At 47.6% G+C, this 18582-nt stretch overlaps 1 protein-coding gene across 2 annotated transcripts in view; it reads left to right on the forward strand.

Annotated features, from left to right (window-relative positions):
- Positions 1-18582, forward strand: part of LOC139383027 (PR domain containing 10) — a 60632-nt gene that overhangs the window by 23523 nt on the left and 18527 nt on the right. For both annotated transcript variants that reach the window (XM_071127319.1, XM_071127320.1), the window contains exons 12-18: positions 2199-2501; positions 7953-8100; positions 8276-8469; positions 11260-11415; positions 11897-12076; positions 17991-18101; positions 18509-18582. The exon at positions 18509-18582 is cut by the window's right edge and continues 127 nt beyond it. In XM_071127319.1, coding sequence (XP_070983420.1) covers positions 2199-2501; positions 7953-8100; positions 8276-8469; positions 11260-11415; positions 11897-12076; positions 17991-18101; positions 18509-18582 — 1166 coding nt within the window. The remainder of the gene's footprint in view (positions 1-2198; positions 2502-7952; positions 8101-8275; positions 8470-11259; positions 11416-11896; positions 12077-17990; positions 18102-18508) is intronic.

The raw sequence follows: 18582 nt of genomic DNA on the forward strand, positions 1-18582 counted from the left end.
ATAGACCTGTATCTGAATGTCTCCGGGCCTGATAGACCTGTATCTGAATGTCTCCGGGCCTGATAGACCTGTATCTGAATGTCTCCGGGCCTGATAGACCTGTATCTGAATGTCTCCGGGCCTGATAGACCTGTATCTGAATGTCTCCGGGCCTGATAGACCTGTATCTGAATGTTTCCCGGCCTGCAGGAAAACTTAAATCCATTGGACCTCATTTCTACCAGCATGTTACATGTGCAACCTGAGGAAAATCACCTCTAGACCACCATTACTCCACACACAGAGATGCATACAAAACTCTCCCTCGCCCTCCATTTGGTAAATCTGACCATAATTCTTCCTCCTGATTTCTGCTTACAAGAAAAAACTAAAGCAGGAAGTACCAGGGACTGGCTCAATACGGAAGATGACGCGGATGCTACGCTACAGGACTGTTTTGCTAGCACAGACTGGAATTTGTTCCCGGGATTCATCCAATGGCATTAAGGAGTATACCACCTGTCAACGTCTTCATCATTAAGTGCATCGACGACGTTGTCCCCATAGTGACCGTGCGTACATTTCCCAACCAGAAGCCATGGATTGCAGACAACATCTGCACCGAGCTAAAGGCTAGGAGATGATTGTGGACTACAGAAAAAGCAGGGTCGAGCACGCCCCCATTCTCATCGACAGGGCTGTAGTGGAGCAGGTTGAGAGCTTCAAGTTCGTTGGTGTCCACATCACCAACGAACTGTCATGGTCCAAACACACCAAGACCAACGCCTATTCACCCACAGGAGACAGGAAAATATTTGGCATGGGTCCTCAGATCCTCAAAATTCTACAGCTGCACCATCGAGAGCCTCCTGACTGGTTGCATCACCACCTGGTATGGTAACTGCTCAGCATCTGACCAGAAGTCACTACAGAGGGTAGTGCATATGGCCCAGTACATCACTGGGGCCAAGCTTCCTGCCATCCAGAACCTCTATACCAGACGGTGTCAGAGGAAAACTCCAGCCACCCTAGTCATAGATTGTTCTCTCTGCTATAGCACGGCAAGCGGTACCGGAGCGCCAAGTCTAGGTCCAAAAGGCTTTCTTAACAGCTTTTACCCCCAAGTCATAAGACTCCTGAACAACTAATCAAATGCCACCCTCCACCTTTGTTTTTACACTGCTGCTGTTTATTATCTATGTATAGTCACTTCACCCCTACCTAATGTACAAATTACCTCAACTAACCTGTACCCCCGCACATTGTACTGGTACCCCCTCTTTATATAGCCTCCACATTGACTCTGTACTGGTACCCCCTCTTTATATAGCCTCCACATTGACTCTGTACCAGTACCCCCTGTATATAGTCTCCACATTGACTCTGTACCGGTACCCCCTGTATATAGCCTCCACATTGACTCTGTACCGGTGCCCCCTGTATATAGCCTCCACATTGACTCTGTACCAGTACCCCCTGTATATAGCCTCCACATTGACTCTGTACCGTAATACCCTGTATATAGCCTCCACATTGGCTCTGTACCGGTACCCCCTGTATATAGTCTCCACATTGACTCTGTACCGGTGCCCCCTGTATATAGCCTCCACATTGACTCTGTACCGGTGCCCCCTGTATATAGCCTCCACATTGACTCTGTACCGTAATACCCTGTATATAGCCTCCACATTGACTCTGTACCGTAACACCCTGTATATAGCCTCCACATTGACTCTGTACCGTAACACCCTGTATATAGCCTCCACATTGACTCTGTACCGTAACACCCTGTATATAGCCTCCACATTGACTCTGTACCGTAACATCCTGTATATAGCCTCCACATTGACTCTGTACCGTAACATCCTGTATATAGCCTCCACATTGACTCTGTACCGTAACACCCTGTATATAGCCTCGTTTTTTGTGTTATTTATTTATTTTATTTTTTATTTAGTAAATATTTTCTTAACCAACAATGCAGTTCAATAAATAGAGTTAAGGGCTTGTTAAGTAAGCATTTCACAGTAAGGTCTACCTGCATACCGATAGACCTGTATCTGAATGTGTCTGTCTCCATACTGATAGACCTGTATCTGAATGTGTCTGTCTCCATACTGATAGACCTGTATCTGAATGTGTCTGTCTCCATACTGATAGACCTGTATCTGAATGTGTCTGTCTCCATACTGATAGACCTGTATCTGAATGCGTCACAGGAGCTGCTGGGGTTCACAGGGAAGCTGCCGTATGAGGAGAGAGCTGACAGTGCTCTGAATGGCTTCAAGGTGGTAGAGCTGGAGACAGACGGGGAGGGGGGTGGAGGGTTGGAGACAGAGGCACAACTAGACACCCCTGGAGGGGACCTGGCCCCCGACGCAGAAACAGACCCCCCACCCACCACCACCGACCCACCCCTACGCCCCATCAAAGATGACCCGTCCCAGAGCAACGCCCCTGCCCCGGCAGAACCTCACCTCAGCCTCACCCCCCAGGACATGCGTCGGGCTAAGAGGATACGGGTAAGACTGGGGAGCGGACGAGGCCCTGTGCTGTGTTCAGTAGCGAAATGGGAGACAACATTTTGAAATGTAAAAAAACTTTTAAAAAACACTTCAGGCTGTACAAAATATTTTCTCCTGTTTAGTGCCGACTGAACGCCACCCTGGTCTGTAGTGTCACCAGGAGTCATACAGCCCTGGTCTGTAGTGTCACCAGGAGTCATACAGCCCTCGTCTGTAGTGTCACCAGGAGTCATACAGCCCTGGTCTGTAGTGTTACCAGGAGTCATACAGTCCTGGTCTGTAGTGTTACCAGGAGTCATACAGCCCTGGTCTGTAGTGTCACCAGGAGTCATACAGCCCTGGTCTGTAGTGTTACCAGGAGTCATACAGTCCTGGTCTGTAGTGTTACCAGGAGTCATACAGCCCTGGTCTGTAGTGTTACCAGGAGTCATACAGTCCTGGTCTGTAGTGTTACCAGGAGTCATACAGTCCTGGTCTGTAGTGTTACCAGGAGTCATACAGTCCTGGTCTGTAGTGTTACCAGGAGTCATACAGCCCTGGTCTGTAGTGTTACCAGGAGTCATACAGCCCTGGTCTGTAGTGTTACCAGGAGTCATACAGTCCTGGTCTGTATTGTTACCAGGAGTCATACAGTCCTGGTCTGTAGTGTGTTACCAGGAGTCATACAGTCCTGGTCTGTAGTGTTACCAGGAGTCATACAGTCCTGGTCTGTAGTGTTACCAGGAGTCATACAGCCCTGGTCTGTAGTGTTTTACAGCCCTGGTCTGTAGTGTTACCAAGAGTCATACAGTCCTGGTCTGTAGTGTTACCAGGAGTCATACAGTCCTGGTCTGTAGTGTTACCAGGAGTCATACAGCCCTGGTCTGTAGTGTTACCAGGAGTCATACAGCCCTGGTGTGTAGTGTTACCAGTAGTCATACAGCCCTGGTCTGTAGTGTTACCAGGAGTCATACATCCCTGGTCTGTAGTGTTTTACAGCCCTGGTCTGTAGTGTTACCAGGAGTCATACAGCCCTGGTCTGTAGTGTTACCAGGTGTCATACAGCCCTGGTCTGTATTGTTACCAGGAGTCATACAGTCCCGGTCTGTATTGTTACCAGGAGTCATACAGTCCTGGTCTGTAGTGTTACCAGGAGTCATACAGCCCTGGTCTGTAGTGTTACCAGGAGTCATACAGCCCTGATCTGTAGTGTGTTACAGCCCTGGTCTGTAGTGTTACCAGGAGTCATACAGTCCTGGTCTGTAGTGTTACCAGGAGTCATACAGCCCTGGTCTGTAGTGTTACCAGGAGTCATACAGTCCTGGTCTGTAGTGTTACCAGGAGTCATACAGTCCTGGTCTGTAGTGTTACCAGGAGTCATACAGCCCTGGTCTGTAGTGTTACCAGGAGTCATACAGTCCTGGTCTGTAGTGTTACCAGTAGTCATACAGCCCTGGTCTGTAGTGTTACCAGGAGTCATACATCCCTGGTCTGTAGTGTTTTACAGCCCTGGTCTGTAGTGTTACCAGAAGTCATACAGTCCTGGTCTGTAGTGTTACCAGGAGTCATACAGCCCTGGTCTGTAGTGTTACCAGGAGTCATACAGTCCTGGTCTGTAGTGTTACCAGGAGTCATACAGCCCTGGTCTGTAGTGTTACCAGGAGTCATACAGTCCTGGTCTGTAGTGTTACCAGTAGTCATACAGCCCTGGTCTGTAGTGTTACCAGGAGTCATACAGCCCTGGTCTGTATTGTTACCAGGAGTCATACAGTCCTGGTCTGTATTGTTACCAGGAGTCATACAGTCCTGGTCTGTAGTGTTACCAGGAGTCATACAGCCCTGGTCTGTAGTGTTACCAGGAGTCATACAGCCCTCATCTGTAGTGTGTTACAGCCCTGGTCTGTAGTGTTACCAGGAGTCATACAGTCTTGGTCTGTAGTGTTACCAGGAGTCATACTGCCCTGGTCTGTAGTGTTACCAGGAGTCATACAGTCCTGGTCTGTAGTGTTACCAGGAGTCATACAGTCCTGGTCTGTAGTGTTACCAGGAGTCATACAGACCTGGTCTGTAGTGTTACCAGGAGTCATACAGCCCTGGTCTGTAGTGTTACCAGCAGTCATACAGACCTGGTCTGTAGTGTTACCAGGAGTCATACAGCCCTGGTCTGTAGTGTTACCAGGAGTCATACAGTCCTGGTCTGTAGTGTTACCAGTAGTCATACAGCCCTGGTCTGTAGTGTTACCAGGAGTCATACAGCCCTGATCTGTAGTGTGTTACAGCCCTGGTCTGTAGTGTTACCAGGAGTCATACAGTCCTGGTCTGTAGTGTTACCAGGAGTCACACAGTCCTGGTCTGTAGTGTTACCAGGAGTCATACAGTCCTGGTCTGTAGTGTTACCAGGAGTCATACAGCCCTGGTCTGTATTGTTACCAGGAGTCATACAGCCCTGGTCTGTAGTGTTTTACAGCCCTGGTCTGTAGTGTTACCAAGAGTCATACAGTCCTGGTCTGTAGTGTTACCAGGAGTCATACAGTCCTGGTCTGTAGTGTTACCAGGAGTCATACAGTCCTGGTCTGTAGTGTTACCAGGAGTCATACAGCCCTGGTCTGTAGTGTTACCAGGAGTCATACAGCCCTGGTGTGTAGTGTTACCAGTAGTCATACAGCCCTGGTCTGTAGTGTTACCAGGAGTCATACATCCCTGGTCTGTAGTGTTTTACAGCCCTGGTCTGTAGTGTTACCAGGAGTCATACAGCCCTGGTCTGTAGTGTTACCAGGTGTCATACAGCCCTGGTCTGTATTGTTACCAGGAGTCATACAGTCCCGGTCTGTATTGTTACCAGGAGTCATACAGTCCTGGTCTGTAGTGTTACCAGGAGTCATACAGCCCTGGTCTGTAGTGTTACCAGGAGTCATACAGCCCTGATCTGTAGTGTGTTACAGCCCTGGTCTGTAGTGTTACCAGGAGTCATACAGTCCTGGTCTGTAGTGTTACCAGGAGTCATACAGCCCTGGTCTGTAGTGTTACCAGGAGTCATACAGTCCTGGTCTGTAGTGTTACCAGGAGTCATACAGTCCTGGTCTGTAGTGTTACCAGGAGTCATACAGTCCTGGTCTGTAGTGTTACCAGGAGTCATACAGCCCTGGTCTGTAGTGTTACCAGGAGTCATACAGTCCTGGTCTGTAGTGTTACCAGTAGTCATACAGCCCTGGTCTGTAGTGTTACCAGGAGTCATACAGCCCTGGTCTGTATTGTTACCAGGAGTCATACAGTCCTGGTCTGTATTGTTACCAGGAGTCATACAGTCCTGGTCTGTAGTGTTACCAGGAGTCATACAGCCCTGGTCTGTAGTGTTACCAGGAGTCATACAGCCCTCATCTGTAGTGTGTTACAGCCCTGGTCTGTAGTGTTACCAGGAGTCATACAGTCTTGGTCTGTAGTGTTACCAGGAGTCATACTGCCCTGGTCTGTAGTGTTACCAGGAGTCATACAGTCCTGGTCTGTAGTGTTACCAGGAGTCATACAGTCCTGGTCTGTAGTGTTACCAGGAGTCATACAGACCTGGTCTGTAGTGTTACCAGGAGTCATACAGCCCTGGTCTGTAGTGTTACCAGCAGTCATACAGACCTGGTCTGTAGTGTTACCAGGAGTCATACAGCCCTGGTCTGTAGTGTTACCAGGAGTCATACAGTCCTGGTCTGTAGTGTTACCAGTAGTCATACAGCCCTGGTCTGTAGTGTTACCAGGAGTCATACAGCCCTGATCTGTAGTGTGTTACAGCCCTGGTCTGTAGTGTTACCAGGAGTCATACAGTCCTGGTCTGTAGTGTTACCAGGAGTCACACAGTCCTGGTCTGTAGTGTTACCAGGAGTCATACAGTCCTGGTCTGTAGTGTTACCAGGAGTCATACAGCCCTGGTCTGTATTGTTACCAGGAGTCATACAGCCCTGGTCTGTAGTGTTTTACAGCCCTGGTCTGTAGTTTTTTACCAGGAGTCATACAGCCCTGGTCTGTAGTGTTTTACAGTCCTGGTCTGTAGTGTTACCAGGAGTCATTTAGTCCTGGTCTGTAGTGTTACCAGGAGTCATACAGTCCAGGTCTGTAGTGTTACCAGGAGTCATACAGCCCTGGTCTGTAGTGTTTTACAGCCCTGGTCTGTAGTGTTTTACAGCCCTGGTCTGTAGTTTTTTACCAGGAGTCATACAGTGTGTAGAGGCCAAGTCTTGACAACAGTACATTTCTCTCTTTCGTCTTAATGCCCCGTAAAGATGGACGTGCAGGTAGGTCGGGCTTGGAGGATGGAAGGGTGGCTGTCATCTCCATGGTGTTTACGTGACATCTGAACCGTACGCCTCCTCCATCTCCTATCCATTACATCTGTCCAGTCCTTCCTGCTTCAGTGGAATGCTGTGTCTGTGCTGTGTTTTATGTAGAAACAAAGTTGTCTATTCAAAACGTTGTGTCCTCTCTCCTCTCTCTCTCTCCTCTCTTCCTCTCTCTCCTCTCCTCTCTCTCTCTCTCTCTCCTCCTCTTTTCTCTCTCTTCTCTCTCTCTCCTCCTCTCTTCTCTCTCCTCTCTCTCTCTCTCCTCTCTCTTCTCTCTCCTCTCTCTCTCCTCTCTTCCTCTCTCTCTCCTCTCTCTCTCCTCTCCTCTCTCTCTCCTCCCTTCTCTCTCCTCTCTCCGCTCTCTCTCTCTTCGCTCTCTCTCTCTCCGCTCTCTCTCTCTCCTCTCTCTCCTCTCTCTCTCTCTCCTCTCTCCACTCTCTCTCCTCTCATCTCTCTCTCTCCACTCTCTCCTCTCATCTCTCTCTCTCTCTCTCTCCTCTCTTCTCTCTCTTCTCTCTCTCTCCTCTCTCCTCTCTCTCCTCTCTTCCTCTCTCTCTCCTCTCCTCTCTCTCTCCTCCTCTCTTCTCTCCTCTCTCCGCTCTCTCTCTCTTCGCTCTCTCTCTCTCCGCTCTCTCTCTCTCCTCTCTCTCCTCTCTCTCTCTCTCTCTCTTTCCACTCTCTCTCTCTCTCCTCTCTCTCTCCTCTATCCACTCTCTCTCCTCTCTTCCTCTCCTCTCCCCTCTCTCTCTCTCTCTCTCTCCTCCTCTCTTTTCTCTCTCTCTCTCTCTCTCTCTCACCTCTCTCTCTAACTCTCCTCTCTCTCTACCTCCTCTCTCTCCTCTCCTCTCTTTCTCTCTCTCTCTCCCTCTCTCTCTCTCTCTCTCTCACTCCTCTCTCTCCTCTCTCTCACTATCTCTCTCCTCTCTCTCTCTCCTGTCTCTCTCTTCCTCTCTCTCCTCTCTCTCTCTCCTGTCTCTCTCTTCCTCTCTCTCCTCTCTCTCTCTCTCTCTCTCTCTCTCCTCTCTTCTCTCCTCTCTAACTCTCCTCTCCTCTCTAACTCTCCTCTCCTCTCCTCTCCTCTCTCCTCTCTCCTCTCTCCTAACTCTCTCTCTCTGTCACTCTTCTCTCTCTCCTCCTCCTCCAGAATGCGGCCCTGCAGCACCTGTTCATCAGGAAGTCGTTCCGGCCCTTTAAGTGTACCCACTGTGGTAAAGCCTTCAGAGACCAGGACAAGCTGGAGATCCACCTAAGAGTCCACGGCCGTGACGCCTACCTGTCCTGTCATCACTGCAGTAAGGGACCCCTTCCTGTTTTAAGCACTCTGTCCCCTGGACATATGGACACACTAGGTCCCCGTCCTCGTATCAAATAGAACCCTGGTCCCTGGATAGTGCGGCGCACTACGTTTTGACCAGGGACCCATAAGGGTGACCTAATAAGTGTTCTTGTTTGTCTTCTTCTGCTAAGATAAAGGTTTCCTGTCCCACGGTGCGTTGGAGGACCATCTCCTGCTTCACTCAGAACACCGGACCTACTCCTGCCTGTTCTGCACCGACACCTTCGATCGTCTGGACCTGCTCAAAGAACATGTGGGTGGCCATGCTGTAAACGGGCGCTTCACATGCCCTTCCTGCAAGAAGGTCTTCACGGACTTCATACAGGTTAGAGATGGAGATATCTCTGTTATCAACACACACACACACCTTCTACGAGGTGGTCTTCAGACTTCATACAGGTTAGAGACAGGTTAGGTCTACGCTGAGTCTACAAAACATTAAGAACACCTTCCTAATATTGAGTTGCATCCCCTTTTGCTCTCAGAACAGCCTCAAAACTTTGTGTCATGGACTCTTCAAGGTGTTGAAAACGTTCAAGGCCCATGTTAGCTCCAATGCTTCTCACAGTTGTGTCAAGTTGGCTGGATGTCCTTTTGGGCGCATGGCACCCACTACCTTACCCCCTTTCAAAGTCACCCACTACCATACCCCCTTTCAAAGTCACCCACTACCATACCCCCTTTCAAAGTCACCCACTACCATACCCCCTTTCAAAGTCATCTACTACCTTACCCCTGTTCAAAGGCATCTACTACCTTACCCCCGTTCAAAGTCATCTACTACCTTACCCCCATTCAAAGTCATCTACTACCTTACCCCTGTTCAAAGTCATCTACTACCTTACCCCTGTTCAAAGTCATCTACTACCTTACCCCTGTTCAAAGTCATCTACTACCTTACCCCCGTTCAAAGTCATCTACTACCTTACCCCTGTTCAAAGTCATCTACTACCTTACCCCCGTTCAAAGTCATCTACTACCTTACCCCCATCTACTACCTTACCCCTGTTCAAAGTCATCTACTACCTTACCCCTGTTCAAAGTCATCTACTACCTTACCCCCGTTCAAAGGCTGCTGCTACTACCTTACCCCCGTTCAAAGGCTGCTACTACCTTACCCCCGTTCAAAGGCTGCTACTACCTTACCCCCGTTCAAAGGCTGCTACTACCTTACCCCTGTTCAAAGTCATCTACTACCTTACCCCCGTTCAAAGGCTGCTACTACCTTACCCCCGTTCAAAGTCATCTACTACCTTACCCCCGTTCAAAGTCATCTACTACCTTACCCCTGTTCAAAGTCATCTACTACCTTACCCCCGTTCAAAGTCATCTACTACCTTACCCCCGTTCAAAGGCTGCTACTACCTTACCCCCGTTCAAAGGCTGCTACTACCTTACCCCCGTTCAAAGGCTGCTACTACCTTACCCCCGTTCAAAGGCTGCTACTACCTTACCCCTGTTCAAAGTCATCTACTACCTTACCCCCGTTCAAAGGCTGCTACTACCTTACCCCTGTTCAAAGTCATCTACTACCTTACCCCCGTTCAAAGGCTGCTACTACCTTACCCCTGTTCAAAGTCATCTACTACCTTACCCCTGTTCAAAGTCATCTACTACCTTACCCCTGTTCAAAGTCATCTACTACCTTACCCCTGTTCAAAGTCATCTACTACCTTACCCCTGTTCAAAGTCATCTACTACCTTACCCCTGTTCAAAGTCATCTACTACCTTACCCCCGTTCAAATGTGCTCAACCTTACCCCCGTTCAAAGTCATCTACTACCTTACCCCTGTTCAAAGTCATCTACTACCTTACCCCCGTACTACCTTACCCCTGTTCAAAGTCATCTACTACCTTACCCCTGTTCAAAGTCAAGTCATCTACTACCTTACCCCCGTTCAAAGTCATCTACTACCTTACCCCCGTTCTGTTCAAAGTCATCTACTACCTTACCCCTGTTCAAAGTCATCTACTACCTTACCCCCGTTCAAAGTCATCTACTACCTTACCCCCGTTCAAAGTCATCTACTACCTTACCCCCGTTCAAAGCCATCTACTACCTTACCCCCGTTCAAAGTCATCTACTACCTTACCCCCGTTCAAAGTCATCTACTACCTTACCCCCGTTCAAAGTCATCTACTACCTTACCCCCGTTCAAAGTCATCTACTACCTTACCCCCGTTCAAAGGCTGCTACTACCTTACCCCTGTTCAAAGTCATCTACTACCTTACCCCTGTTCAAAGGCATCTACTACCTTACCCCTGTTCAAAGTCATCTACTACCTTACCCCTGTTCAAAGTCATCTACTACCTTACCCCTGTTCAAAGTCATCTACTACCTTACCCCTGTTCAAAGTCATCTACTACCTTACCCCCGTTCAAAGTCATCTACTACCTTACCCCCGTTCAAAGTCATCTACTACCTTACCCCCGTTCAAAGTCACTAACATCTGTTGTCTTGCCTGTTCAACTTCTGAATGGGACATACACAATCCTTGTCTTATGGCTTAAAAATCCTTCTTCAACCTGTCTCCTCCTCTTCATCTAATCCTTCATTAACCTGTCTCCTCTTCATCTAATCCTTCTTCAACCTGTCTCCTCCTCTTCATCTAATCCTTATTTAACCTGTCTCCTCCTCTTCATCTAATCCTTATTTAACCTGTCTCCTCCTCTTCATCTAATCCTTATTTAACCTGTCTCCTCCTATTCATCTAATCCTTCATTAACCTGTCTCCTCCTCTTCATCTAATCCTTATTTAACCTGTCTCCTCCTCTTCATCTAATCCTTCTTTAACCTGTCATCCTCCTCTTCATCTACACTGATTGAAATGGATTTAACAGGTGAGATCAATAAGAGATCATTCACCTGGATTCACCTGGTCAGTCTGTGTCAGTGTTTTGTACATTCAGTGTATAACTGTCATACAAACTCATCTCCTCTGATCCCCTTGTAGATGACAATGTGTTTTCAGTCATCTTACCTGTTAAAATTATAGCCACTCTGTGCCAATCAATGAATCAATCAGTAGACCGTAGGACATGGATCTACTGCTCTAGTGGTGTCCCTAACTCTCTCCTGGTCTCCTGGTCTCCTGGTCTGGTCTCTCCGCCAGGTGAAGAAGCATGTCCGTAGCTTCCACTCTGAGAAGATCTTTCAGTGCTCAGACTGTGACAAGGCGTTTTGCAGACCTGACAAGCTACGGCTCCACATGCTGCGGCACAGCGACCGCAAGGACTTCCTCTGCTCCACCTGTGGAAAGCAGTTTAAGGTGAGATGTGTGTGTGTGTGTGTGACAGACAGACAGACGAAAGAAAAAGACCAATAACTGTAGAACCAAGAGCTTTCCTGACTTTCTGACCTTTCCAGGTAAAACTCCTGACCCTAAAGTATAGTACCTGACCTGACCAGTACAAGTGACTCGTCTGAGTGTAAAGTGCTTGCTCTGCAGACGGTTGTGTGTGTTTCAGTCTTGTCAGTCTCTCGCCCTCTCTTCTCCTCTCCTCTCTCTCTCTCTCTCTCTCTCTCTCTCTCTCTCTCTCTCTCTCTCTCTCTCTCTCTCTCTCTCTCTCTCTCTTCTCCTCTCCTCTCTCTCTCGCTCTCTCTCTCTCACCCTCTCTTCTCCTCTCTCTCTCTCTCTCGCTCTCTCTCCCTCACCTCTCCTCTCTCCCCCTCTCCCCTCATCCCTCTCCCCATCTCCTCTCATCCCTCTCTCCCTTCTCCTCTCTCCCCCACTCCTCCCTCCCCTTCAGCGTAAGGATAAACTGAGAGAGCACATGCAGCGGATGCACAACCCAGAGCGCGAGGCTAAGAAGGCAGACCGTATCCATCGCTCCAAGGCCCTGAAGCAGAAGGTTCCCACCACAGACTTGGAGAGCTTCATGTTTAAATGTCGCATGTGTATGATGGGTTTTAGACGCCGAGGTATGCTGGTGAGTAGTGACACTGGCTTCCTAGATTACACACACACCGTTCTGGGAGCTTGTGTGGTCTACCACTTCACAGCTGAGCCGTTGTTGCTCCTTTCCTAATAACAGCACTTCCAGTTGACCCGGGGGCAGCTCTAGCAGGGCATAACGTTGACAAACTGACTTGTTGGAAAGGTGGCATCCTATGACTGTGCCGTGTTGAAAGTCACTGAGCTCTTCAGTAAAGCCATTTTCACTGCCGATGTTTGTCTATGGAGATTGCATGGCGGTGAGCTCGATTTTTATACACCTGTCAGCAACGCTTGTGGCTGAACTAGCCACTCATTTGAAGGGGTGTCCACATACTTTTGCATATATAGTGGATGTCTTTGTGTGTGTGTGTGTGTGTGTGTGTGTGTGTGTGTGTTGTCTGTGTTTGTGTGTATATATATATATATAACAAAAGTCTATATACAGTGTGTGCAAATGAGGTAAGATAAGAGAGGTAAGGCAATAAATAGGCCATGGTGGCAAAGTAATTACAATATAGCAATTAAACACTGGAATGGTAGATCTGCAGAAGATGAATGTGCAAGTAGAGATACTGGGGTGCAAACGAGCAAGATAAATAAATAAATACAGTATGGGGATGAGGTAGTTGGATGGGTTGTTTACAGACTGGCTATGTACAGGTGCAGTGATCTGTGTGCTGCTCTGACAGTTGGTGCTTAAAGCTAGTGAGGGAGATATGAGTCTCCAGCTTCAGAGATTTTTACAGTTTGTTCCAGTCATTGGCAGCAGAGAACTGGCAGGAAAGGCAGCCAAGGAGGAACTGGCTTTGGGGGTGACCAGTGAGATATACCTGCTGGAACACGTGCTACGGGTGGGTGCTGCTATGGTGACCAGTGAGCTGAGATAAGGCGGGACTTTACCTAGCAGAGACTTGGAGATGACCTGGAGCCAGTGGGTTTGGCGATGAGTATGAAGCGAGGGCCAGCCAACGAGAGCGTACAGGTTGCAGTGGTGGGTAGTATATGGGGCTTTGGTGACAAAACGGATGGCACTGTGAGAGACTGCATCCAATTTGTTGAGTAGGGTATTGGAGGCTATTTTATAAATGACATCGCCGAAGTCGGGGATCGGTAGGATGGTCAGTTTTACAAGGGTATGTTTGGCAGCATGAGTGAAGGATTCTTTGTAGCGAAATAGGAAGCCAATTCTAGATTTAATTTTGGATTGGTGATGTTTAATGTGAGTCTGGAAGGAGAGTTTACAGTCTAACCAGACACCCAGGTATTTATAGTTGTCCACGTATTCTAAGTCAGAACCGTCCAGAACAGTGTGCTGGACGGGCGGGCAGGTGCGGGCAGCGATCGGTTGAAGAGCATGCATTTAGTTTTACTTGCATTTAATAGCAGCTGGAGGCCACGGAAGGAGAGGTGTATGACATTGAAACTCGTTAACTGACTGGAGGTTAGTTAACACAGTGTCCAAAGGAGGGCCAGATGAATACAGAATTGTGTCGTCTGCGTAGAAGTGTATCAGAGAATCACCAGGAGCAAGAGCGACATTATTGATGTATACAGAGAAGAGAGTTGGCCCGTGAATTGAACCCTGTGGCACTCCCATAGAGACTGCCAGATGTCCGGACAACAGGCCCTCCGATTTGACACACTGAACTCTGTCTGAGAAGTAGTTGGTGAACCAGGCGAGGCAATCAGTTGAGAAACCAAGGCTGTTGAGTCTGCCAATAAGAATGTGGTGATTGACAGAGTCGAAAGCCTTGGCCAGGTCAATAAATATGGCTGCACAGTATTGTCTCTTATCGATGGCGGTTATGATATCGTTTAGGACCTTGAGCGTGGTTGAGGTGGACCCATAACCATAATTTTGCACGCCCAATTTTTCAGTTTTTGATTTGTTAAAAAAGTTTGAAATATCCAATAAATGTCGTTCCACTTCATGATTGTGTCCCACTTGTTGATTCTTCACAAAAAAAAACAGTTTTATATCTTTGTTTGAAGCCTGAAATGTGGCAAAAGGTCGCAAAGTTCAAGGGGGCCGAATACTTTCGCAAGGCACTGTAGGTCTAAAGCAGTTTGGATCAAGAGTGTCTCCCCCTTTGAAGAGGGGGATGTCCGCGACTGCTTTCCAATCTTTGGGAATATCAGACGATACAAAAGAGAAGTTGAACAGGCTAGAAATATGGGTTGCAACAATTTCGGCAGATCATTTTAGAAAGAAAGGGTCCAGATTGTCTAGCCCGGCTGAGTTGTAGGAATCCAGATTTTGCAGCTCCTTCAGAACATCAGCTATCTGGATTTGGGAGAAGGAGAAATGGGGAGGCTTGGGCGAGTTGCTGTGGGGGGTGCAGGGCTGTTGACCGGGGTAGGGGTAGCCAGGTGGAAAGCATGGCCAGCCGTAGAAAAATGCTTATTGAAATTCTCAATTATCGTGGATTTATCGGTGGTGACAGTGTATACTAGCCTCAGAGCAGTGGGCAGCTGGGAGGAGGTACTCTTATTCTCCGTGGACTTCACAGTGTCCCATACTTTTTTGAGTTGGTGCTACAGGATGCAAATTTCTGCTTGAAAAAGCTAGCCTTGTCTTTTCTAATTGCCTGTGTATATTGGTTCCTAACTTCCCTAATCAAGTTCATCATTTTAAAAGGCTAATTGATCATTAGAAAACCCTTCTTTTTTTTTATCACAGCTGAAAACTGTTGTCCTGATTAAAGAAGCAATAAAACGGGCCTTCTTTTTGCTCCGTTCATCTTTCCATTGATCCTGACTAGTCTCCCATCCCCTGAAAAACATCCCCACAGCATGATGCCGCCACCACCATTTTTTTTTTTACCTAGTCAAGTCAGTTAAGAACCAATTCTTATTTTCAATGAACACGTGATGCTGCCACCATCATGCTTCACCGTAGGGATGGTGCCAGGTTTCCTCCAAACAATGAACAGTGGGTTAACTGCCTTGTTCAGGGGCAGAATGACAGATTTTTACCTTGTCAGCTTGGGGATTCAATCTTGTGACTTTTCGGTTACTAGTCCAACGCTCTAACCACTAGGCTACCTGCCGCCCCGTACTTCACCGTAGGGATGGTGCCACCACCATGCTTCACCGTAGGGATGGTGCCAGGTTTCCTCCAGACGTGACGCTTGGCATTCAGGCCAAAGAATTCAATGTTGGTTTCATCAGACCAGAGAATCTTGTTTCTCATGGTATGAGAGTCTTTAGATGCCTTTTGGCAAACCCCAAGCGGGCTGTCGTGCCTTTTACTGAGGAGTAGCTTCTGTCTGGCCACTCTACCAAAAAGGCCTGATTGGTGGAGTGCTGCAGAGAGGGTTGTCCTTCTAGAAGGTTCTCCCGTCTCCACAGAAGAACTCTGGAGCTCTGTTAGAGTGACCATTGGGTTCTTGGTCACCTCCCTGACCAAGGCCTTTCTCCCCAGATTGCTCAGTTTGGCCAGGCAGCCAGCTCTAGGAAGAGTCTTGGTGGTTCCAAACGTCTTCCATTTCAGAATGATGGAGGCCACTGTGTTTTTGGGGACCTTCAATGGTCCAGAAATGTTTTGGTACCCTTCCCCAGATCTGTACCTCGACACAATCCTGTCTCAGAGCTCTACTCTACTCTAATACTTACAGTATGTAAATCAGGTATTTCTGAGGTATACCCCCAAGACATGCTAACCTCTTACCATTACAATAACAGGGGAGGTTAGCATTTTATATCATAACCCCAAGACATGCTAACCTCTCATCATTACAATAACAGGGGAGGTTAGCATTTTATATCATCTTTCAAGACATGCTAACCTCTCACCATTACAATAACAGGGAAGGTTAGCATTTTATATCATAACCCCAAGACATGCTAACCTCTCATCATTACAATAACAGGGGAGGTTAGCATTTTATATCATCTTTCAAGACATGCTAACCTCTCACCATTACAATAACAGGGAAGGTTAGCATTTTATATCATAACCCCAAGACATGCTAACCTCTCATCATTACAATAACAGGGGAGGTTAGCATTTTATATCATCTTTCAAGACATGCTAACCTCTCACCATTACAATAACAGGGGAGGTTAGCATTTTATATCATACCCCCAAGACATGCTAACCTCCCCTGTTATTGTAATGGTATTTATGCGTCTTAACTTTTTCAGAAATGAAAAAAAAAAAAAAAATGCTTCACTCTGCCAATAATTGAGCTGTATGTCGGTCTGTGTGTTTTATACCGACCCTACTCCCTCGCTCTATCCTAGGTGAACCATCTATCTAAGCGCCACCCTGAGATGAGCTGTATGTCGGTCTGTGTGTTTTATACCGACCCTACTCCCTCGCTCTATCCTAGGTGAACCATCTATCTAAGCGCCACCCTGAGATGAGCTGTATGTCGGTCTGTGTGTTTTATACCGACCCTACTCCCTCTCTCTATCCTAGGTGAACCATCTATCTAAGCGCCACCCTGAGATGAGCTGTATGTCGGTCTGTGTGTTTTATACCGACCCTACTCCCTCTCTCTATCCTAGGTGAACCATCTATCTAAGCGCCACCCTGAGATGAGCTGTATGTCGGTCTGTGTGTTTTATACCGACCCTACTCCCTCGCTCTATCCTAGGTGAACCATCTATCTAAGCGCCACCCTGAGATGAGCTGTATGTCGGTCTGTGTGTTTTATACCGACCCTACTCCCTCTCTCTATCCTAGGTGAACCATCTATCTAAGCGCCACCCTGAGATGAGCTGTATGTCGGTCTGTGTGTTTTATACCGACCCTACTCCCTCTCTCTATCCTAGGTGAACCATCTATCTAAGCGCCACCCTGAGATGAGCTGTATGTCGGTCTGTGTGTTTTATACCGACCCTACTCCCTCGCTCTATCCTAGGTGAACCATCTATCTAAGCGCCACCCTGAGATGAGCTGTATGTCGGTCTGTGTGTTTTATACCGACCCTACTCCCTCTCTCTATCCTAGGTGAACCATCTATCGAAGCGCCACCCTGAGATGAGCTGTATGTCGGTCTGTGTGTTTTATACCGACCCTACTCCCTCTCTCTATCCTAGGTGAACCATCTATCTAAGCGCCACCCTGAGATGAGCTGTATGTCGGTCTGTGTGTTTTATACCGACCCTACTCCCTCTCTCTATCCTAGGTGAACCATCTATCTAAGCGCCACCCTGAGATGAGCTGTATGTCGGTCTGTGTGTTTTATACCGACCCTACTCCCTCTCTCTATCCTAGGTGAACCATCTATCTAAGCGCCACCCTGAGATGAGCTGTATGTCGGTCTGTGTGTTTTATACCGACCCTACTCCCTCTCTCTATCCTAGGTGAACCATCTATCTAAGCGCCACCCTGAGATGAGCTGTATGTCGGTCTGTGTGTTTTATACCGACCCTACTCCCTCTCTCTATCCTAGGTGAACCATCTATCTAAGCGCCACCCTGAGATGAGCTGTATGTCGGTCTGTGTGTTTTATACCGACCCTACTCCCTCGCTCTATCCTAGGTGAACCATCTATCTAAGCGCCACCCTGAGATGAGCTGTATGTCGGTCTGTGTGTTTTATACCGACCCTACTCCCTCGCTCTATCCTAGGTGAACCATCTATCGAAGCGCCACCCTAAGATGAGCTGTATGTCGGTCTGTGTGTTTTATACCGACCCTACTCCCTCGCTCTATCCTAGGTGAACCTATCTAAGCGCCACCCTGAACTGTATGTCATCTGTGTGTTTTATCTATCCTAGGTGAACCATCTAAAGCGCCACCCTGAGATGAGCTGTATGTCGGTCTGTGTGTTTTATACCGACCCCTACTCCCTCGCTCTATCCTAGGTGAACTATCTATCTAAGCGCCACCCTGAGATGAGCTGTATGTCGGTCTGTGTGTTTTATACCGACCCCTACTCCCTCTCTCTATCCTAGGTGAACCATCTATCTAAGCGCCACCCTGAGATGCGTATAGAGGAAGTTCCTGAGCTCACTCTTCCCATCATCAAACCCAACAGAGACTACTTCTGTCAGTACTGTGACAAGGTACAGATGTCTGTCTGAAACAGTTCTCTTTTTTTAGTTAATGAAACAGGCTGCAATTTAATTTAATTATTTTTAGTTTATGAAACAGGTTGCAATTTAATTATATAATTTTTTAGTTAATGAAACAGGTTGCAATTTAATTATATAATTTTTAGTTAATGAAACAGGTTGCAATTTAATTATATAATTTTTAGTTCATGAAACAGCATTGTTGATTTTGCTCAGGTAAAGCTCTGCCCTTTTCAATGTTTTCCCGTGTTTAAGATGCATCTTCCCAGGTCAAAACCCAAAACCACCTGAGAGACTAATGGAAGTTTTAAAGTTGGAGTATAAAGAACCACCCTGTCTCTCTGTCTTGTCTATCTTCACAACATGCCAACATACACTGTAAATAACCCCTCCCCCAGGTGTATAAGTCGGCCAGTAAGCGCAAGGCCCACATCCTGAAGAACCACCCGGGGGCGGAACTACCCCCCAGCAT

The sequence above is a fragment of the Oncorhynchus clarkii genome, chromosome 24 (genome assembly GCF_045791955.1).
Source record: "Oncorhynchus clarkii lewisi isolate Uvic-CL-2024 chromosome 24, UVic_Ocla_1.0, whole genome shotgun sequence".
NCBI classification, from domain to species: domain Eukaryota; kingdom Metazoa; phylum Chordata; class Actinopteri; order Salmoniformes; family Salmonidae; genus Oncorhynchus; species Oncorhynchus clarkii.